The sequence below is a fragment of the Alternaria ventricosa genome (genome assembly GCF_023758065.1).
Source record: "Alternaria ventricosa strain BMP 2768 chromosome Unknown scaffold_22, whole genome shotgun sequence".
Taxonomy (NCBI): domain Eukaryota; kingdom Fungi; phylum Ascomycota; class Dothideomycetes; order Pleosporales; family Pleosporaceae; genus Alternaria; species Alternaria ventricosa.
This window is the reverse complement of record NW_026055702.1, coordinates 167,518-189,638: the sequence shown is the minus strand read 5'-3', so window position 1 is coordinate 189,638 and position 22,121 is coordinate 167,518. Positions and strand designations below refer to the sequence as shown.

Sequence of the window (22,121 nt, the reverse complement as noted above, 5' to 3'; positions counted from 1 at the left end):
GTCGGCATCTCAATGTCGGGTGTGTTCCGCGTACCTCGAGACTGGTCGAGAAGTCGTCGTCATTATGACGAAAGCTAAGACCATGCCATTCACTGTCCTCTCCCGTAGGCGGGCATGCCGCATCTGAATTGGATAACGTCAGCGTACATACTACAATATCCAGCAAAGATCCTCCGTGGTTGTAGAAGATGCAGGTAATGCGAATTACGCTGCGATACAGTGATAAGTTTAATGATGTAGGGAGATGGTCTTACCGCCTTGCGCTACATCATATGTACCTGAGCTGCAGTAAACAGAGGCCCTGTCATACAGCGTGAACGCAGCAGGTAGCTCTGCCATCTGATATATGCTCGAACTACACATCCACCACTTTCCCGATATGCCTCCGTTGACGCGTATGCTTTTATGAGCAGGTCCCATTCCCTCAATGAGTTCAGACCTGATCTCGTCGATCCTGAATACGAATTGCAGATCGGACACCGCATGCGATGTTGAGACTCGAGGAAAGGCTTGCCCGGTACTTGCACCTCTCGTTACAGCGTAAGTGTTGGGACCTGACGTAACCACGATCGAGTCACCTCTCAACTGCGGAGTAGTGGCGCTGGAAGAGACTGTAGTGGATAAGCTCGGCAGAGGAGAAAGCGGCTCATCTCTCGAAGCTATGACTATTTCTCTCTGTAGTCTCTTCAAGGCATTCTTCCGTCCCTCCCCATATATGAGTGGCATATGGATGCTAAAAATTCCGAGCAATGAGTATGCGGCATCTTCTTCCCGCTTGGTGATGCGTTTGCGTGCCCATGAGATTCGTTCTTCGACTGCAAAATCCGACAGTGAGCTTCCACGGAGAGCTGCCTCAGGAATGCCAGTGATCCATTGGATCTGTGGGAGAAGTGTGGTCCGATCGCCGAGTCGATAACCGTCCTTGGAGTAGAATTCGATAGACACAGGCGCAAGGAGTTCTTGGAGTGTCCAGCCCCGAGTAAACCACCTGCTGCTTCGAAAGGCCAAGATCCATGCTGGCTCAGACTCTGTGTCCTGAGGCATGACGTTTCCAACAGCAACATCGGCAAGATACACGTAGCAAGTGACCGCATTGTGGTACCATCGATACATCGAGTTGATGGCTTCGCCGACCTCTTGGCTACTCTCCTGTTTGATGCAGCATGTATCAACCCAGAAGAAATGGATGCCGTCTCTCAGAGCTTGCTCTCCGCAAAAGCGTATTTTGCGATAACCGGAAGCCTTGCCTCTTGCGCGGCCCTTCTTGACATCCTTGAACGAGATCTCATCGTCGTCAGCACCCCACGTATGGGACAGAATGGCGTATGGAGGAACGTCGTTTCCGAAATATTCGACAAGGCTGAGATCGCCATTGCTGTTGATCTGAAGAAGACGCATTTGGACAAGGTAGTTGATGAGCGAGGCCTGAAGCACCGGACCAAAGATGTTGTCGCAAAGCGCTGCCTATCAGTGAATGCGGTGCAGTCGAATGTCGCGTATACTCAGGTATTGCTGTCAGCCGTGATGTTATGGGATGACACAGAGGCACTGCGCTGCCAAGGTCCGGTGACCGTGATCAGCCACCCAACATGGGCGATGGGTATCATTGGACGAGGAATAAGCACACTCCACCAATCGCGTCATACCGAGCATCTCCATACATGATCGCGCGAGAATGCTGCGAGTTATCTACCCTTTGATGCGGCTGTTGATATACATCAGGATGCTCGTGACTAGCTGAGGTTGGCCCATGGATGACATTTGCAGGGCCTGCTCATATACTAGGTATGGTTGTTATCGCTGCGTAGATTTTGGTAAGCGAACGGAGCGGCAGCCTTGTCCACGACCGCAATCCGACTGAAACTAAGCGAAGAATCGGAAATGTAGTTAATGGCATCTTGGGTGTGTCTTCGCGAACCATGGTGCCCCTCTGGCCACATCGCAGTTGCGCAGGCAGCACTTTTTCCCGCAGGCAGCAGATGGCTCCTACTATAACCCCTCACCCCATCTCTCCATATGAATGGAACGTACTCTACAACAATGAGACCTTCGCATGAGGACATGGACCGTCTCGCATCAGCCTTGGACTCTACAACAATTAGTTCTTCGCGCAACGACATGGACCGTCTCGCATCAACCCTGGACTCGACAACGGTTCAACACAGGAAATTATACTTGCGGTTTCTCTCATTTGTGAAAGCACCTTTTCGTCTAGGTCGTCGATCGGTTCAAGAGGTAGAAAGAGGTCGATCGGTTCAATACAGTTTCGGCGACTTCGCTGTATTGCCGCTGGAACTTCGAGAAGAGGTATGGCTTTACGTTTACGACAGCCGCATCGTCTATGCGGCACCAGTTTGCGACACGAAGCCTTCGCCACTTCTGTGCTGTTGCAAAGCGCTCCGGGAAGAGATCGTTCGCACTATCATCAGGCATAGCGGGGTGAGATTCAAGTCGCCAAAAAGTCTACACTTATTCGCTTCTCGCACATCTGCGCTTCGCTCTACAACCTCTGAAGAAAGCAGCATGCAAAGCTACTCGACTCCACGCCACATCTACGTCGATCTGTTCGCCGCGTTATCGACAACCGCGGGCTTACTTGAGCCAACAACACGACACGGATGGAGGCAACGCGAAAGAACGATAAACCGTCTAAGAGGCGATGATCGTCGCACACTATTTGACTCGATCGAGCGTTCCGTACTATCCCATCTTGAAGCTTGGCACCAGGGTTTCATGGCCCTAATCATATCCCGAACCACGAAGTCGGTCATCTTCGGCTTCGGAAATATGGGAAGAATAGAATGGGTTGCTTCTATGTCCACCAGTAATATTAATGAAGACGGGTCGCGAATGATCGCCGCAGTACGCTGGAAGAGCGAAAGAGATAGTCGAATTGAGATAGACGAAGTGAAAGAGACGATCGAACTGAAGTGGACGAAGTGAAAGAGACGGTCGAAATGAGGTGGACAGATCCACAGGGTGGGCAACGGGGGTTAGGAAGCGTTACGGTCTGCGAAGTAGTATAAGAGGTTGAGCTCATACGAACAGGTGGAGACACAAAAGGACAACATCGAGTAAATGCGATGTATAGAGTTGTTGGGCAAAAATCAAGTATGCGAGTGCTTGCGGAAGATGGGCTGGGAAATGCTACTAGGATTATTCTACCTGCTGAGGTTGAAACTGTCAGTGTGAATGCGAATTGATTAAGCATACAATTTAATGAAGATGTGAGAACCAGCGAAAGATGACTCTTCAATAGGCTTGGACTGCGTGGCCGTACAATGTGTACGATCTGGAGCAGACGCTTTCAGATTTGTATAACGGATGAAGCGAATCTTCTAATGACAAACTGGCTGTCCAAGCGCTTGTTCGTCTTGTCCACGTGTATACAGCCAATATAGGGGCTTCGTGGTGTCTGTCAACGCGTTCGTAAGGCTCCTCGGTTGTGCTATGGCGCGGTCGAGACTCGGGGATCGAGCGATTCGTTTGACCCAGGCGCTGGGCATATGCGATGAATTGACGCGTGCGAGGTTCGAGTGGCTCGCGAGAGCGCGAATGGTATTGTGGGGTCAGAATCGCGCGACCCGCGATGTGCTGCCAGGTCGGGATGTTCCGAACACGCTAATATCGTTACGTCATGCGCTTCCCCGACCTCCTTTCACGTCCATCCGGCGCAGCGTGAAGTTGCGCATTCACACAAATCATCTAACGACAGGCTGGTGTAACGCGTAGAGAAGTGTAGCTACCGAAATACCCCTCTCAACCAGCTTGCACTACGGAGAGACTGTCAATATAGCCAAACGGTGGACGTGGAGCTTCTTTCTCGAAGGGCGACAATTAACGACGCACTTTGGACTATGGCAGTATACGAATCGTTACGAGATGCCTGTTCACGATGGTCTTCGCGTCGGCCGTGATGGTTTGAGTAACCGGACAGAGATGGGCCTTAACCAGTGTTCTATCGGCCTTCCATCCCATATTTTTCCTTCTCAACCACCCAACGTTACGACTTCTCTCACTATTGGAACACCGGTTACGACTTTGTTCTACCAACCGAGGTAAATGTGCGTTTGCGCACTCGCCGAGATCAACATTCCTTCACTGCCCGTTTGTTGTTGACCTATACATGCTCTACCGTTACAGTTGCCAGAAGCTAGCTCTACTTTCTACAGTACTAGGGGCAATACTCTTAACAACTATTAGATAGGTTACCTAACTATACTACTACTTATAGTAGCTTTATAGTATAAATTTTTAGTAAAGTTTAGCTTTTTATATTCTTTTATAAAATTATTTAGCTTTTATATATAAATATTTATATAAATTATAATAAGTATATAAGACTTTATAGCGCTAAGTAATTTTTAAGTAAGTTACTTTTTTTCTCTATATTATACTAAGCTAATATAAAAATAAAATAATATATATAATAAATACTATTATACTATTAAAATAAAACTAGATAATTTAATTAAAGCCTTTACTTACTATACTTATAACTAGTACTTAAAGTACTAGTATACTTATACTTAGTATAAGCTATAAGTAATTTAAGACTTTATTTTTTACTTTATAAATTCTAAAAATATATAAATATAGTATTTTATAGTAAAGTGCTTTTATAAATTACTACTTAAAGACTCTAAGAATTAGTAGAAGAAGTAGCTTTAAAGAACGCCTTAATATTAGTTTAGTAGGCATAGATTAACAATAGCTTCTAGCTAAGACTTGGCCAAAGGAATAGCCTAGACAGGTTCTTGACTTTACTGCGGGGTTCGGGAACACGCTATTGGGTGTATAAGAGAACCTTCTAAACGTATATTTGGCACTGCATCAGATACTAACCACCGCTAGCATCAACTAACAGCTAAAATGGCCCCTTCAACCCGACTACGAGCTAGGCCGGACCGCCGTGTCAACTATGCTGAGCCCTCTGGCCCGATAGGTACCCGCAATAACCCTGTGCGTATCGAAGAGACCCCAGAGCCCGAAGCCGGCTCCCGAACCTCGCCTGCCCCTACCACATCCGTCAGAAAGCGCGGTCGTAAGCTTCCTGTTCGCAAGAAAACTAGAGCTATCTCACCTGAGGTACCAGAGGCCTCTCTTGAGAAGGACTCCAAAGCTGTCGCTCGTGTCAAGGCTGGTGCTGTTGTTAAACCAAAAGCAGAGCCGAAGACACGCAAGAAGCTTCCGACACCGAAGGGAAAAGAGCGACCGAAGAAGCAAGAGTGCTCAATCTGCGCAACAACCAAGGACACGTCTAGATCTTTCAAGGTCCCCAATGATGCTTGCGAACATCTTCAGACTATCTGTAACTTATGTGTCGCAAAGATGCTCAAGACAAAGGTCGCCGATCGTCAGCTTAAGGATGCAGAGTTGAGCTGCCCGGTCCACAAATGCGACTATTTGCTAGACTATGCAGCTCTTCAGGCTATAGTTAGCAAGGCCGCTTTCGAAGAGTAAGTCCTTCACTTAAACAAGTCATTGATCAATATGCTAACCCATTCCAGCTACGATAAAGCCGTCACGAAGCACGCTTTATCTAGTGGCGAATCATACATCGTCTGTCTTTCCGCTAAGTGCGGCCGATACTTCTCCATCGAAGACTGCAAGAACACCAAAAGCAGCAAGCAGCGGGTCGTCTGCCCCTATTGCGAACACGAAATTTGCTTGAAGTGCAATCGCCCATGGACGTCGCATGGGAAAGGCGGGTGTGACCAGGCGAAGAAGGCGGAGGACGACTTGTCCAAGAGGGCTGTCAAGACTATGGGAGCCAAGCCATGCCCAAAGTGCGGTATGAACATCCAGAAGCACGGTGGATGCGATCACATGACATGTAAGTCTCGAATAAGGTCAAACATCAGTCGTGAATTCGATACTAACGTACATTTTCAGGTGAGCAGTGCGGCCACAACTTCTGTTGGGTGTGTCTCGTTGAGTACACCAAGGACATTCGGCACCGCGACGACTGCCCGCATGCGCGAGTTCACGTTGCTGTCGATCCTGGCAATTGGCTTCCTGAAGACTTGACTCTTGCGCAGATCAACCGCCTTATCGCCGAAGCAGATGCTCGTCTCGATGCGCCGTTGGAAGCTCCCGCACACGCTCCCGTACACGCTCCTCATGTGGCACCGGCCCCACCTCCACCCGCTGTTGCTTTCGGCGGCATACTCAACCCTTTCAATTGGATGGGCGGTGGAGATGGAGATGGTGAGAATGCAGGCGCGGCTGGTGCTAATCGTCACCCACCTGCTCGGGACCATGAACGCAGACGGCGGGGCGATGAATTTTGATCAGCTAACAAAGCGGAGCAAAGATGGTCAGGGTCCAACCCATTGGCGGCTGAGCAGTACTAGCTCATTGCGAAGCCATGACGATGCGGCTTTAGGTACTCAAAGCGCGCCCATCTTGGATACCCGTGTACATGTAGCTAGCCGTAAGATTTGAATGTATACTTTGGCAAGATCGTCGTCATACCCCTACGTCTCGGAGCTGCCCTGTTCCTTGTGATTACTTCACACATTTTCGCTTGAGTAATAGTCGTACTGCTGTCCTCCGTCATAGATTTTGGGATGTCATCGTTGCGGATTTTTGATGTCATCGTTTTGTTGGTGGTAGGATGGTATACATCGAGAAGCCGCGAGGCTAGGGCCAAAGGCAGGCACTGTGTTCTCGCATACCATAATGTGAAAGAGCCTGTCTGTTATGCATCTTACCTCTAACAACCGAAAACTACCCTGAAGCATACATTGTCGCCATGCTGTCCAGATTGAAAAGTAGAGTACGACGTCGCTGCCCGGGTAAACTTTGAGCTTTGCTTCCTCTTAGCTGTGTTGCACCTTCTCATACACCAAAATCCACGCAGGCACGACGCCGAAGAAACAGCAACAACCGTGCGGCATGTCCGCTGGCAGTCGCGAACCACACCACCCAACATGACTTACTCGCAATTGCGCTCTCATAGTCCTCCTTTCTACAACCCGCTCCGCGAAGTACGCCATTATGAGCGATGCGAACTCCGACGACTGGGTCGATTCATCAGAGGACTCAGACGACGACATAGACGACGAGGCGAGGTGAGTGACCCTGAAATCCTTCATATCCCAATATGGGGGTTTCTGTCTGCTTATATGCCGCTAATGTATCCGCCTCGCAGCGACGGAGATCATGAGACCAGCACCAGTGAGCAACAGTTCCCGCGCAGGAGCGTGGATGAGGTGGAGAGCGCTGCGTAAGTATCTGGCTATCCCCAGCAGTCTTCCGCCCATCCCACGCACCTATTGGCTCAACATGACGGCTAACCTATATCCACAGCGCCAACACGCGCCGCCGTACGTCATCCATCTCATCCGGGCTCGCCGCCATGACACCCGCCGAACTCACATCCACTCAACCACGCCAACCCACTCCCCCGCCACCAAGACGTAGCTCCACACTCCCGGATCAAATCGAGCACGACCCCAGCCATGATAGGGCGCGATCTCCAAAATCGTCACTGCCGGACTACCACGACCCGGACTCACCTACCCAGAAACGAGGCCATGGTATACCTCGCAACCCTGTGGCGGATACATGGCGTGAGGACGCGTACCTGAAGAAGGAGGCCAGCGAACAGAAGATCTCCAGCGCAGAGGCCGGGAAAATGCAAGATAGGTGGCGATGCGAGTATTGCGGTCGACTCAATGAGAGGGGAGCCGAGACAACAGGGCCTGATCCAGAAGATCCACGCGTGGGTACTGCTGGTCCATCTACCGCGTACGTATACTTTTCCCGCGTCGAAAAGCAACCCCAAAAGATGATCTGGATACTGCAATGCTAATACGAGTCTCAGACCAACTGGCCCAGTTCGCATTCCCGCATACGAACCCTCAACTGTATCGGAAACGAGATGCGCATACTGTGGCGAGAAGCTTGCATTGGACTTACGGCAGTACGATCCACGTGAGTTCTCGGAGTTTGGAGTCAACTTCAATCTGATGGAATTCAAGAATGAGGCGGAGAAGATGGCACATGCGATGAAGGCTTGGCAGAGAGCGCGTCACAGGGTTGGCATTAGGTGGAGCGAGGATGACAGGAGACACAGATCAGAATCAAGGAAAGCAAGAGAAAAGCGAAGGGAGGAAGAGAAACGGAGGGAGGAAGAGGAAGTGCAGAGTCCGCTTGGATGGACGGTGAGACCGGGAAGTGAGGAGAGAGTGGAGCGTGGAGACGATGAGGGCGGAGAGGACGACGCGGAGAACGAGGATGCATGGGAAGACGACCATGAACCAGGAAGCCCTCGAGAGTGAACTGTTGCGTTGATGTAGGCGCCCGACCACATTGATAATTGAACAATCATACTACCAACTTCCCAACCACCAAACCAGACCCCCAAGCCCCAGCGTGACACCACCATGCCACGCGATCCCCCAAGCCATCGCGAACAAGAACTTGGGACTAAACACAGTCCAAATGAAGAGATGCTGCCTCAACACCGTACAAGCCAACATAACAGCGCCCAACATACCCCCCGTCCAAAACGTCAACAAAGCAACATGACCCACCCATTCCTTCCTTTCCTTCCTCGTCTCGCGTCCCTTCTCCTCCTTCCGCGCCAGCTCATTCAACCACTCCCTCTCCTTCGCCACCCAATCCGCAACATGCAGCTCACTAGTATCAATATAGCGTTGCGTGCGACCGTGCGAACCCAGCAGAAGTATACCAGCCAAAGACCAATACACAGGTCCCGCCCAGTTCGACAGGAACACCAGCAGACCGACGGCGAGCACGTTGTAACCCGAGATACCGTTGTAGGAGTTTGAGAGGTCGATGGAGGAGATGGAGTTGCTGTTTCCGAGGGCGAAAAAGGAGGTTTGGGTTAGGAGGAGGGTTGTTAGGGTTGTGGCTGTGGGGGTGAGATCGAGGAGGGCTGTGTGGGGTTGGGGGTTAGCGCGTGGTGTTCAGAGAGACGGGGGTGTTGGGTGGTGTGGAGATGAGATGGGGTGGCTTACTGAGGAAGAAGTATTGGAGTCGGAAGAGGAAGTAGAGGGGTATGTTTTGTGCTTTTGTCTGCGTGAGCAGGAAGAGCGTTGTTAGGTCGAAGAAGGCGACGGCGAGTTCTGGGGTGCTGTTAGTAAGTCCCTTTCGACTTCATGTAGGAGGGGTGTGACGTACCGCCGTTGTCCTGCTTTCCTCGTCTCTTTCTCCGCTTTGATCGCGTCCACTCGGCGAAGGTAATCCAGGCTCCGCTCAGAAGTAAACCTCCAAAAACCATTCGTGCTAGGCCGACGAGCTCCAACATCTCGACTTTCTCTACCAAGCCTGCGTTGAGGCCGTAAGTCATCTCCGGCGCGTCTTTGACAGTGAAGGCAAGCTTAAAGATAAACGCTGTGCCGCAAAGCGGTAGAACAGCAATAGTTCCAAACATGCGATTCTGATCCGTAGACTCAATCTCCACACTGTGCATCTTCTGTTCGCCGTCGAAAGTCGCAATAGAACGCGCAACATGTCTGGCTATACGGATGGTGACATCCATGTACGTCGCACCGATGAGAATCCAGAGTATGACGGACGAGTTACCGTGGAAGAGCCCACTGTTGACGATGTCGTCGGCGCCAGCGTACTTCTGCCCAGTCTGGTTCCATCGCCTGACAATCCTGTGTATGGCCAGCGCCATGATGGCAGGGTGAAAGATCCAGCTATTGTACCATTCCTTCCGCATGTTGTTGAAGAAGAGGCATAGGAACCAGCCGGACGTGGCCCAGTACCAGAAATTGTGTTCTTCTTCCACGTAGGAGGATGCGAACATGAGGACAGCGTACAGTACGAGGGCGAAGCCGTAGTAGATGCCAGCTGGCGTGGCAGGTCGGATAGCAGGGAGTGTGGAATAGCTCAGCGCGCAGATGAGGAAAGCTAGACCGGTTCCGAGGAAGAGGCGAGTGACGTTGTAGTTTGAGGCTGTGCTGGACATCATCTCCTGGGCTTCGTGCATGAACTCGTAGACGTTTGCTTGGAAGTCGGCACCACTGCTGATCGCACCGACAGCTGCCTGCCAGAGACACGCTAGCAACTGGCCGTCAGATAGGTGCGAGCGGCTTTCCCCAGGTTTGAAGCATGTGAACCCCAGATCGCCTTCCGTCAATGCCTGTTCGTCAAATCGTAGATTGGTGTACTTGGCTTCGACAATCTTCTTCATCTGCTTAGCATTGCGGTAGAGAAGTTGCATGCGGTCCGACGGATTATCCCAGAATCCTAGAAACTCCTTCAAGAAGACACCGAGATTGTTCTGTGGGACAGGAAATCCAAGCAGACCTGCAAGTGTCGGGGCAATGTCGCTCTGTTCAACCAAGCGGTAGTACTCGAACTCTCCTTCGTTCTTCGGTTTGATGGGACTCCGCTTGTCAGCCGCTTCAGTGACTTTGCTGAGCTTCGGGCTCATGAAGACGAGCGCGGGGGAGGTTTCGCCCGGCGATGAGCCACCGTGGTTGCCGCCATCGTTCATGCCGTGATCGCCGCAGAGTACGAGGAGAGTGTTGGAGAGGTGGTCTTCGTTCTCGATGGCTGCGTAGATGTCGCGAACGATGCCATCCATCTCGACTTGCTTAGGGACCATATTAGGACTGTAGATACATTAGCATTCTGCCGCTACTCAAGTGAGGGACCAGAGCAGTGCACCTCTTAGGACCAGCCTTATGCCCGATATGATCCAAGCCCAGATAATGCATAATCATAGTATTCCAGTCACTGTTCAGCAACTCGTTAGGAACATGCCTCGTCACATTGTTGTCAACCTCTGTGAAATCCTGCACTTGAGAATCAACAATTTATTACTCCTACATACAGCGGAGAGCTTATGACTGACCGATACAAAGAAGCTGCTTGTGCCATCGGCGCGCTCAAACACGTTCGGGAAGAGCTTCAGCCAGGTGTCATCACCGTACATGATCAGCTTTCCTTTCCCATTGTCATAGTCCTTCGCTTTGATCTGCGCGAGCCAGGTGTCTTGCGTCGCGAGGGTGGACGTCGTGTCTGATTCGGCGAAGTTTAGGATTACGTCTACGAAGGAGGGTATGGAGCCTGTCGTTATGGCTTTGACGCGGGGCATGGTGATCGTAGGAGAGGTAGCGTGAGCTGTGAACGGAAGCGCGGTTCCGTCTCGTATCAGACTAGGTCATAGTCAGTTGAATTGCGCGTGCGCAATTGTTCAAGGAGTGCCATACCTCTGCACGAACGTCATGCCGCTCTCCTCTCCGTGCGCGAAGTCGCTCCTCAGCGCATCAACAACCATGAAGATGAGCTTGTCAAACGGTGCCGCGGGTGGCTTCTGCCAATCCTCTCCCATCTTCTCAGACCATGCAAGCTCTTCATACTCCGCTAATCCGGGCATAAAAGGTTTGTACGGGAAGAAGCCTGTCGCGAAGACCAGTATCGCGACCGGGATGAGGAGGTTGGCAACCGTGAGAAGAACCGTTCGAAGCGCCATGATGACCTGTCAATGTGCGTATTAGTTGATTAGAAGTTCAAGACGCGCTCACAGCATGACGAGCAAGTCCAATGCCAGATGGGAAATTTGACGCGTCCAACATGGTGTCGCAAGACGCGACGTTACGTTTGAGGCTCTCATAACTCAGGGTCCGAGCTCTAACCCCAAAGGCCTTAGTGGAGAACGCCATGGAGCCAATGACATCACTACCTTGGATGTGAGCTTCCTTATTGTCAGCATTTGCTCCGAGCAAGCATTCATGTCTCCAACGCCATTGGGACTTACTGGCTTAGCAAGGACAAGTCTACCTGTGTGTATACCGATTCGACATACCTTCCCCCCGATCCGTTCCATCCGCTCAGCCACGCGTTTCCCGAGATCCGACCGAACTTTCGAAAAGCAGCTCTCTACATACCTCCAACAGCAACACCTTCCGCACACTCCGAGCTCATCATCTCCGGCTTCCAACATGTCCTTCTTACTTCCTGGTCTTCGTAGAGGCTTGATGCTCAGCACGCCACTCATCTTGTCGACGCCTTTACTGGCGTTCCAGTTCCGAAATGCGCAGCGCATACGATGCGATGGTCCGGATCCAATCACCAAGATCAAGAACGACCTCACAAATAACTACACAAATGAAGCGAGAACACCAGTCGTCACTCAATCAGGTGCCATGAACCCGCAGGCAGTTCGTCAAATCAGCATGGGAAGCATTTTGGGTGTGATTGGAGGACTAGGAATCAGCGTATTCAGCAAGCCTTTGGCTGTACTGATTGGGCTGGGGATATTTGCTTTGCAGGTAAGTCGACAGTTTTGTTTGTGAAATTTCGATTGGAATCTAGGATACATGGATGGGTACGCCGCATGCATTTGGGGATATCTATGTGGTATATGCAAGACACGCTACCGATCATTATGCTTGTGATTTCGAAGAAGTTGAAACTGACAGAAGATAGTTCATCGAGTCGCGAGGGATCCACGTCATTCCGTACTCATTCCTGGAGCGCCGGGTAAAGTCGATGAATGTCCGATCACTAGTACGCGACAACGTTGCCTTCAAGTTGTCTTTCGGCCTAACGTTCGCAATGGCCGCATTTGCCGAGTTTTAAGTTGCTGGACGATGTGTATCCTTTCAGTATGCATTGGGCTGTGGGAATCCATGGGCGAATCGATGTGCTGGGTTCATTGCCTGGGGCTGTAGTTGCATTTGCAGTTGCTTGCACGTCTGCCAGAAAGCTTTCACGCTGTCTTTGAAGGCCGCGCCATTTCTTGCGTTTCTGTGTGTATGTCAGTACCAAGATACAGAAATCCAAATCACGAGTCAAACTTACCTGGTCATGCTCTCGATGAGCTTGCGCACCATATCCTGAACACCCTGGTCCTGTTGGAATCGCTGCAAAAGCGGCTGCTCTGCTAGCGCATTGGTGATGTATGCCCTAGAGTTTTTGTCGGCTCGAATTAGAGCTCGCAGAGGTGCGACAATGTGCTCTAAACTCGTAAAGTCCACCTCTCCGCATACGTTGGCCATAAGTGCAAGCGTCACTGTCGGACCGAAGTGCGCCACGATCTCCTGCGTTGTAGCCTGGTGAGGGCTATTCGTATTGCCTGCAAGCTCGAAAATGTCTTTCCATAGCTTAGCAGCCGCGCGTTTTGGTAGGACTTCAGGCGACTTGATGGACTCGACCGTGAAGCCGAACATGCCGGACAGATTCTCAGGAGATTCTTGAGTCATGATACGCGGATCAGTGTTGATAAAGTTCTGGACCAGTTCTATACAGCCGACAGCGATTTCCGGGTCGTTGCGTGGATGTTGCAGTGCCTGCATGATGCTGAGGTCGTGTTGGAGTAATCGCTGGGCCTGAGCCTGGAAGCCTTCCGGTTGGTGATGCTTATGCGATGAGATCCAGCAGCATGCTGTCTCCAAGACAAATGGCAGTCTCGGTGTCTGCACAGTGGTCTTCGTAATGAAGTCGATCGCAGCAGAATGAGGTAGTACGAATGGACCCGACACGGTTTCCTTAAAACCTGTGCGGAGGACACAACACGCCGCTTCGATGATCTCGTCGTTTCCAGGAAACACCTGCGTCATATAATTGACAAGATTTATGACCTGGTTCTGGATCTCTTTGCCTGGACCTTGCAACCAGAACACTGAAGGCTCCTTGTCGGATTCCAAGTCCACTACTTCTTCGTCCGATGCTTGCATTGCCTTTCCAACGCTTGCAAGACACTTCAAAGTAGTCAGGGCTAGCACTTGGCCTTCTTCTGCATCGCCTCCTTCTTTGGTGATGTTGATTGACTGCATGGCATCGCGTGTGATGTACTGGAAGAGCTGCCGTACACCCTCGAACTGCTTCTCTTCTGTATCTTGAGCTTGTACTATAGCGGCGATTCCCTTCAAGACCATACTCTTGGTGAACTCCTCAGCAGTGGCATACGTTAGGAACTGTTCGTACATTTGGAAGAATGAGGGCAGCTCCCCTATCAAGGACTTCCGACACTCGGAGCAAAGTGAAGCAAAAGACTTGGCAGCGCCGTGAGCGATAGCTGGCTGAGCAAGAGCTGCGAGCAGGAACGGAAGAACTTGAGGGAGGAACTGCGGGTTTCGGAGGAAGAAGTGGTTCAAGGCGGCGACAAGTTCCACAGCGGTCCTTCGGGTGATAGCCGGTACACCGGGAGTGCTGGATATGGTTGCGAACAATGGTTGCTCGAACAGTCGGGTTAGACGATTGTCGGAATTTTGAGTTAGAGCGTCGGCGATGGCGATCAGACCAAACAGTCCCGTCTCAAGCTCTAACCAGTCACCTGCACCTAGTCCGCGTAAGGCGAAATCGACAAACTGGTCGGTGAGCACGTCACGCAACGGGTCGTATGCCTCCATGATGATATCTCGGACGTCAATGCGGAAGACCTTGAACGTTTTCCTTGCGTCCGAATCCCATGATTCGGTGACGTCGGCAGATGGATAGATGATCTTCTGTACGAGCTCTGAAACTGCTTGGAGAACATTGGTCTTTGCGGTATTCATCCAGTCGGGCACTTGCTCTCCAGCGGCATATAAGAAAGTTTCTTCGGCGATGGCGCTGACATAATTGCTCCAGAAGTCGAGCACCACAGGTGCAATCTCGTCTTCAGCGCCTACGGGGTCTGGATATTTGAGAAGATTATGTAAGAAGGACATGACCTGCTGATGATGTGTGCTTTCTGGCTGCTTGTAGATGACCTTGGTTTCAAGTAGAATCTGTCCGTATGCGACAATAATCCGTGCGAGGGAAACGGTTTCGGCGTCAGAGTTATTGAGTATCTCCATACCCCACGGACCTGAGATTGCCGACCATAGCATTTCTTGGTGTTTTGCTTCGAAGAAAGTAGGGTAGTTCTCAAGGATCTCAGCTACTAGTTCCATGGCATCTTCAACATGATATTCCAAGCACGTCAGTGCGAGCTCATTCACTGACCGAAGATGTTGGAGCTTCTCAAGGTCGTCTTTGAATTCAGACTGAGCGTAGAAGATCCATCCAGTAAAGCACTTGAGCGCGGCGATGCAAATCTTCTCGCCTTGCTGCACTGACTGTGCGTAGTTGGGGTCATCGATGGAGATTGACAGCCATTTAATGCCACGACCGAATGACACGTGGAGAAGAATTTCAACGCTCTCTACGTTTGCTACCATCCGCTCTTGCGACTTCCGGTCGGGGGTGTTAGACGGCTTCTTGGCTTCATCTGCTAAGCTCATGGCAAAGTCAAGCATAACTAGAAGTTGCTCATCGGAGAATTGCGGAAGGAGATCCCATGTCGAAGGATGTTCTTTCAAAGCCTCGTCTAGGACTGGACGCTGGGCGGCAAACGATGCGGCAAGACTCCTGATGCAGTGGGTCCATACGGAAATGGGCTTTGAGAAGTACTGTGCCAAAGTCGAGCTGACTTTCCGGGTCGCGATGGATGAGCTAGGCCGTGAGACAAGATGATGGATAAGTGTTGAAAGCAGTTGCTCGGACTCCTCTTCGCTTAGTTCAGCCGAGTCGGCGTTGAGCTTCACGGTGAGCGTCAGGGCACCGAAGAAGCGGACCTGCTCGTTGTCGCTCTTCAGGAGGGCATCTGCAATTTCCCAGCCTTGGGGAGAGCGTTGAAGAACACGAAGGGTGGCCTCGGTTTCGGCGATCTTCTTTGCTTGGCCGGGTTCGTAGATGGACTTTACTAGGCGTTCAATCTCCTCATAAGGCAGAGGAAAGGCGCCGTTGCTCGCCATGCTGAGCTGTCTCAACAGGCTTTGCACTGTGGATTGCTGTCAGTTATGCTGCCAGATGTCAGGGTTCCAGGAACCAGGTCAGACATTACCGAAAGCAGGAAGGTGCGACGTGAGATGTGGAAGGCGCGAAAAGAGGGTACACAAAATCGAGTGCGATAACGACTGCAATTGGCCCCCTAGACGATAGACATAGCCCGTCGTATTTCGAGATCGTTAGGGATGGCGGTTCTAGGCTGTGCCGAAATATAAAGGTGCAGGGCCGGGGGTTGGGTGAGGCTGCGCGAGGTCGCCTCTACCTGCGCGTATGGTGGGGCAAAATCGGAAGCAGACTACGGCGACGGAAGCTCATGTTAGTGACTGTCCAACGTTGGGGACCTGGTGTTGCAATAAATACAGATGCGCCTTCCTACGGTGCCTGGGGGTGAGGGCTCTTGCGCTTAGCAAGGCTTGATTGGAGCCCTGGCGATTGCGCTTAGTGCGGGACTGGCTGCGGCGTTGTCGCTGTGCTGTGGGCGGGCACGGCGGGGTGTTGTGCATGTCCCGATCGTAGGCGCGAGACCGTGGCATACCCTATATGCTCCTCCCGCGTTTTCTAGGGCGCTCCCACGCGACAGCTGCTGCATATGTAGCCGCAAGGACGCCATCTTTCCGAGTCAGACCCTTCCACGCTTCTGCTGCCCTGCGTGCCATCGACATGTCCAAGGTAGACACGACCCAGCGGCTGGCGGACCTCCGCAAGCTCATGAAGGAGCGCAATGTCGACATCTACAGTAGGCGTGTCCGCGCAGACATGTGATGACATATGACTGACGCATAGTAGTGGTCCCGTCTGAAGACAGCCACCAGAGCGAGTACATTGCCCCATGTGACGCGCGACGAGGTCAGGCCCCCGCTACCTATCGCAGCGCACCCATTGACACCACCCAGAGTACATCAGTGGCTTTACTGGCTCCGCTGGCTATGCCGTCATCACCCACGACAAGGCCGCCCTCTCCACCGACGGACGCTACTTCAACCAGGCCGAGAAGCAGCTAGACAGCAACTGGGAGCTGCTGAAGCAAGGCATACAGGATGTACCTACCATCCAGGAGTGGACCGCGGACCAGGCCGAGGGGGGCAAGGTCGTCGGTGTAGACCCCAGCGTCGTCACTGCAGCAGACGCCCGCAAGCTTGCCGACAAGATCAAGAAGAAGGGTGGCGAGTACAAGGCCATCGACGAGAACCTGATCGACCTAGTATGGGGAGACAAAAGGCCAGCCCGACCGAGTGAGAAAGTCATTGTGCAGCCTGAGAAGTACTCTGGAAAGAGCTTCGAAGACAAGATTGAGGACCTGCGCAAGGAACTCGAAAAGCGGAAGAGCCTAGGCTTCGTCGTATCCATGCTCGACGAGGTCGCATGGCTTTTCAACCTCCGCGGCAGCGAGTATGAGCATTCTCTCCCGATCAGAGTACGTCGCTGACAACATGCAGCATTCCATACAACCCCGTATTCTTCTCCTACGCCGTCGTCACGTCCACCGCAGCCACCCTATATGTCGACGAAAGCAAGCTACCCGAAGATGTCAAGAAGCACTTGGGCGACAAGGTTACGATCCGACCATACGAGGCTATATTCGGAGACGTCACGTCGCTGAGCAAGGAGCTGTTCGAGGCCATGGAGAAGACGGAGACACAGAAGAAGTTCCTGACTTCCAACCGAGCATCGTGGGCCCTGAACAAGGCCCTTGGCGGGGACGACAAGGTCGAAGAAACCCGTAGTCCGGTCGGAGATGCAAAGGCAGTCAAGAACGAAGTCGAACTGGAGGGTATGCGTCAATGTCACATCCGTGATGGGGCTGCGCTGAGCGAGTACTTCGCCTGGCTGGAGGACCAACTCATCAACAAGAAGGCCACGCTGGATGAAGTCGACGGTGCCGACAAGCTCGAGGAGATTCGTAAGAAGCACGACATGTTCATGGGTCTTTCTTTTGACACCATCTCATCGACGGGGCCGAATGCAGCTGTTATCCACTACAAGCCTGAAAAGGGTGAGTGCGCGGTTATCGACCCCAAGGCTATATACCTGTGCGATTCCGGAGCGCAATACCGAGACGGTACTACAGACACAACGAGGACCATGCATTTCACGGAGCCGACCGAGATGGAACGTACCGCGTATACGCTTGTGCTCAAGGGCAACATGGCTCTCGAGCGCGTCAAGTTCCCCAAGGGTACGACAGGTTTCGCATTAGATAGTCTGGCTCGCCAGTTCCTATGGCAGGAAGGTCTCGACTACCGTCACGGCACTGGACACGGCGTGGGCTCGTTCCTCAACGTACACGAGGGACCTATCGGAATTGGCACTAGGGTTCAATATTCTGAAGTCTCCTTGGCTGTAGGGAACGTGGTATCTGACGAGCCTGGATACTACGAAGATGGCAAGTTCGGTATCCGCATCGAGAACATGGTCATGGTCCGAGAAGTGGAGACGAAGCACAAGTTCGGTGACAAGCCATTCTTGGGATTCGAGCATGTTACGATGACTCCACACTGCAGGAACCTTGTCGACATGAGCTTGCTTACAGAAGACGAGAAGAGCTTCATCAACGAATACCACAAGGAGGTCTATGAGAAGACGAGCAAATTCTTCGAGAATGACTCTTTGACATTGGAGTGGTTGAAGCGGGAGACAGCACCGTACTAGAGGCTTAGGGTGCCAGCATTCTGAACAGCGCTTTTATGCATCGCAAGGTAGTTTTCGGTATTGGCACGGCATTGGCATACTTACAGCGTTAGTAGTGTATACGGCGACATGCATGGAGCCTGGCGTTTCCACCGTCTATCAGGGTCCAGGGCCGGCTACTGCCCCACTCGGCCCGAAATCACATCAGATGACGGGACAGCTTGTACCATTCTCAGCGACAGCACTACATAACCAAATGAAACCATTCAAATCCTCTGACTAAGCCGACGGCAATTCACGGCCATGGATCGCACTTTCCCGACGGCTGATTGGCGCAGATGCATCGCGTGTGTCAAAGGGCGCATAGCGGGGTCTAGATGTCCCTACGCCGCCGCGGAACATGGCGGGGCAACCTCCGAGCTGCGAAGGCGGGATGGAGGGACCTTACAAAGGCAAAAAAATATTGCGATTCCGCGGGTACATGTACAGGTAATACATCGCGGACGACTTTGACTCACGATCTTACCTTATTTTCCTCCCCTTAGACTTTAATACCTCATCGTCTGTGAAAGTACCTTACTCTACTACACTACTAATTGACCCGATCTTACTTTACTCTTACCTTACCTCCGACATCTATTCGAGTTCCTCCGATCAGAACCCACGATACTTCACAATGGCAACTGAACTCCCCACCACAAACGGCCACGGCGCGCAGGATGGCGAGAACAACTTTGCCGTCAAGGCCGGTCTGGCACGCATGTTGAAGGGCGGAGTCATTATGGACGTTGTTAACGCCGAGCAAGTAAGTTTCGTCTTCTCCAAGCTCACTACGCGGTGCTTTGGGTAACGCGACCAATTGCTAACCAATGTCTCCCCACAGGCACGGATAGCAGAAGAAGCCGGTGCATCAGCCGTCATGGCCCTGGAGCGCGTCCCCGCCGACATTCGATCTCAGGGTGGCGTAGCCCGCATGAGCGACCCCAAGATGATCAAGGAGATCATGGACACAGTAACCATTCCCGTCATGGCCAAGGCGCGAATTGGCCATTTCGTCGAATGCCAGGTACATCCAGCACCTTCCCAAACCCACGAAATCATCTGCTAACACCAACACCCAGATCCTCGAAGCCCTAGGCGTAGACTACATCGACGAATCCGAAGTCCTGACCCCCGCCGACGCCATCCACCACGTCTCCAAGCACCCCTTCCGCATCCCCTTCGTGTGCGGCTGCCGCGGCCTCGGCGAAGCCCTCCGCCGCATCTCCGAAGGCGCCGCCATGATCCGAACAAAAGGCGAAGCCGGCACGGGCGACGTCATCGAAGCCGTGCGCCACATGCGCACTGTAAACAGCGAGATTGCGCGCGCAAAGAGCATGTCGGACGAGGAACTGTACTCGTACGCAAAGGAGCTCCAAGTCGACTATGCGCTGCTCAAGGAGACGGCTAAGCTCGGTCGTCTGCCTGTTGTCAACTTTGCGGCGGGCGGTGTTGCGACGCCCGCTGATGCTGCGTTGATGATGCAGTTGGGCTGTGATGGTGTTTTCGTTGGCTCGGGTATCTTCAAGTCTGGGGATGCGGCGAAGAGGGCTAAGGCTATTGTGCAGGCGGTTACGCATTACAAGGACCCCAAGGTGCTTATGGAGGTTAGCATGGATTTGGGCGAGGCTATGGTTGGTATCAACTGTGGTAGCATGGGTGAGGACGAGAAGCTCGCTAAGAGGGGGTGGTAGATATGCGAGGCTGAAGGGGAAGACCCCTTCTGAAGGCGTCTGCAGTTGATATTGGCGTTTTGGATATTTAGCTCGGGCATGGGTTATGAAAATGTATAGAAGAATAAGCTCAACTCGGAATGACGATCAGTTCAACATGAATATCCTTCAGCTGCAAATCGTGGCATACCATTATGCCCTACTGTGCCACAAGGATAGCTGTGCGGATGCTAAATAATTATTGCGACACCTAACTCCGCAACTTTGCAGGTCACGTCATACGGAAAGCCGAGGTTACATGCGGAGTCACAAAGGGTAAATGATGGAGAAAAATGGTTTAACGTTTTGATTGAGCTACCTGCAATCGGTCACAAACGGGCGTATCGAATGCAACGTACAGTAAGCCACCGTAATGTCCATAACCTGCTGGCGCCCAATACAAGGACAATCACAGCATCATGCGCTTTGAAAAATGTCACACCCATGAACTCCGCTGCGCCGGAGACAAAGCCCTTCAACATATGCACCAGCCGGTCCGTATTTGTCCGCGGTCCGTTGACCAATGCGATACGGAAGTAAAGAGGTCAAGCGTACCCAGGCGCGCGCATTTAGCGGTCCTCGGCCCACTCATTCTCGCGGCGGATCTGCTCCTCCTCCTCGGGGGTAAAGTCGTTCTGGATGTTGAACGTCTTGCGGATCTCGTCGGGGGACTTGCCCTTGATCATGTTGGCGACGGTCTTGCAGCCGACGTCGAGGAGAGCCTTGATGTCGAGGTAGTTCGCGGCGAGGATGATCTCGAAGAGCATCTCCTGGTCAACCTGCATAAACTTTTGGTCCCACTCGTCGATGTCGGTCGACTTCTTGCGCGAGTCGGAGTCGTCGTCTTGGGTGGCGGGCGGGTCGTTCTTGTGGTGGCCGCACCACTCGATGACCTTCTTCATGACGGCCTCATTAACCTACGACATGTTAGTGGCTGTTCTTGGTGGAGGTGGGAAGATGAGTACATACGTTAGGGATAGGGATGGACTCTGAGGATTCACCACCGAGATCCTCGAGCAAGTTCTTGATCAGGATGGAGCGCTCGGCGACGGGGCGCTCGACGTCCATCTGGATGCCGTCGGAGGTGGTGATGTTGATCATCTTGACGCCCTCAGGGTTGGTGGTAGCCATTGCGATAGCTGTACTGTGAGGTGTTGAAGGTGGTTGTAGAAGTGGGGTAAGCTGTGGATGGAGTTGAGCGGCAGATGTCGATCGGCCGTTGCGTTGAGAGTTGAGGGAGAATGTGTGTGGGAAGAGCGTCTGGGGCTCGGGTGGGCAGTGATTATATAGGCGCAGGCGTTTTGCTTCCACGTTTGCGCGCTGTGAGGGTGAGAGAGGCAACCACGGTCCAACTCCGCCTCGCTGTTTAAGCTCAGGCGCCAAGCTCCTCGATGGGGCAAGGCGCAAGGCTGCAATCACCAAAGGGACACTGTGGTGACGGGAGAACGCAGGTTGTATGTGCTTTGAACCAGCTTTGTTAGACGGCTTCACTTTGCTGCTTGCTGATTCAAGAAAGACATTGTGAATTGCTGCCCTCTTGTTTGTGGGCCAGCAGCTTGTGCCGTGTTTGCGCTCACTTGAACTTTGGGCGAACCCCCGCGAATGGCACGGAGGATGACTCCACGCCGCACACAGCCGGCAGAAGTTACCAGAATACGGCGTGGATTCGACTCACAGAGGATGATGTCTGGGGCCAATACGACCCGTTCCAGATACCTGTCCTTAGAAGAGATGTACGTTGAGTCCCCGGCGACATCTGTCTGGGTATGGGTGCAAGGACCAGCCAGAGTCGCCAGTGGGCCAAATGCGCGGTGACTCAAAAGGCTACTTGATACATTTCAGTATTGCTCACACCAGAATCGCATCATCAGATCTGCCGCATGAACTTCAACCCCATCTACACGTATCCTTGAAGGGATACCTGGGTACCTGGTCCACTGATGTTGCGCCACGTGACCTTTCTGCCTGCAACGGATCCGCATGCAAAGGCAGCCTAGA

At 52.2% G+C, this 22,121-nt stretch overlaps 8 protein-coding genes across 8 annotated transcripts; 5 read left to right on the top strand and 3 right to left on the bottom strand.

Annotated features, from left to right (window-relative positions):
• Positions 1–4,872: 4,872 nt before the first annotated feature.
• Positions 4,873–6,293, top strand: J4E93_009530 (uncharacterized protein; the record flags this gene model as incomplete). Its single annotated transcript, XM_049347420.1, has 4 exons — positions 4,873–5,459; positions 5,511–5,562; positions 5,722–5,836; positions 5,896–6,293. 4 exons carry the CDS (start codon positions 4,873–4,875, stop codon positions 6,291–6,293), a joined length of 1,152 nt encoding a protein of 383 aa, XP_049195426.1.
• A 709-nt stretch (positions 6,294–7,002) lies between these two features.
• Positions 7,003–7,819, top strand: J4E93_009529 (uncharacterized protein; the record flags this gene model as incomplete). The annotated part of the gene is made up of 3 exons (XM_049347419.1): positions 7,003–7,076; positions 7,157–7,231; positions 7,315–7,819. The coding sequence occupies 3 exons, from the start codon at positions 7,003–7,005 to the stop codon at positions 7,817–7,819; spliced, it is 654 nt and encodes a 217-aa protein (XP_049195425.1).
• Positions 7,820–8,339: 520 nt separating this feature from the next.
• J4E93_009528 (uncharacterized protein) lies at positions 8,340–11,461 on the bottom strand (the record flags this gene model as incomplete). Its single annotated transcript, XM_049347418.1, has 6 exons — positions 8,340–8,908; positions 8,991–9,098; positions 9,154–10,598; positions 10,654–10,781; positions 10,841–11,144; positions 11,199–11,461. 6 exons carry the CDS (start codon positions 11,459–11,461, stop codon positions 8,340–8,342), a joined length of 2,817 nt encoding a protein of 938 aa, XP_049195424.1.
• A 259-nt stretch (positions 11,462–11,720) lies between these two features.
• On the top strand, positions 11,721–12,570 carry J4E93_009527 (uncharacterized protein; the record flags this gene model as incomplete). The annotated part of the gene is made up of 2 exons (XM_049347417.1): positions 11,721–12,260; positions 12,418–12,570. 2 exons carry the CDS (start codon positions 11,721–11,723, stop codon positions 12,568–12,570), a joined length of 693 nt encoding a protein of 230 aa, XP_049195423.1.
• A 23-nt stretch (positions 12,571–12,593) lies between these two features.
• On the bottom strand, positions 12,594–15,796 carry J4E93_009526 (uncharacterized protein; the record flags this gene model as incomplete). The annotated part of the gene is made up of 3 exons (XM_049347416.1): positions 12,594–12,738; positions 12,793–15,716; positions 15,785–15,796. 3 exons carry the CDS (start codon positions 15,794–15,796, stop codon positions 12,594–12,596), a joined length of 3,081 nt encoding a protein of 1,026 aa, XP_049195422.1.
• A 488-nt stretch (positions 15,797–16,284) lies between these two features.
• On the top strand, positions 16,285–18,393 carry J4E93_009525 (uncharacterized protein; the record flags this gene model as incomplete). The annotated part of the gene is made up of 4 exons (XM_049347415.1): positions 16,285–16,480; positions 16,531–16,590; positions 16,638–17,133; positions 17,181–18,393. 4 exons carry the CDS (start codon positions 16,285–16,287, stop codon positions 18,391–18,393), a joined length of 1,965 nt encoding a protein of 654 aa, XP_049195421.1.
• A 655-nt stretch (positions 18,394–19,048) lies between these two features.
• On the top strand, positions 19,049–20,105 carry J4E93_009524 (uncharacterized protein; the record flags this gene model as incomplete). The annotated part of the gene is made up of 3 exons (XM_049347414.1): positions 19,049–19,177; positions 19,256–19,438; positions 19,494–20,105. The coding sequence occupies 3 exons, from the start codon at positions 19,049–19,051 to the stop codon at positions 20,103–20,105; spliced, it is 924 nt and encodes a 307-aa protein (XP_049195420.1).
• Positions 20,106–20,692: 587 nt separating this feature from the next.
• J4E93_009523 (uncharacterized protein) lies at positions 20,693–21,254 on the bottom strand (the record flags this gene model as incomplete). The annotated part of the gene is made up of 2 exons (XM_049347413.1): positions 20,693–21,040; positions 21,093–21,254. 2 exons carry the CDS (start codon positions 21,252–21,254, stop codon positions 20,693–20,695), a joined length of 510 nt encoding a protein of 169 aa, XP_049195419.1.
• Positions 21,255–22,121: the final 867 nt, after the last annotated feature.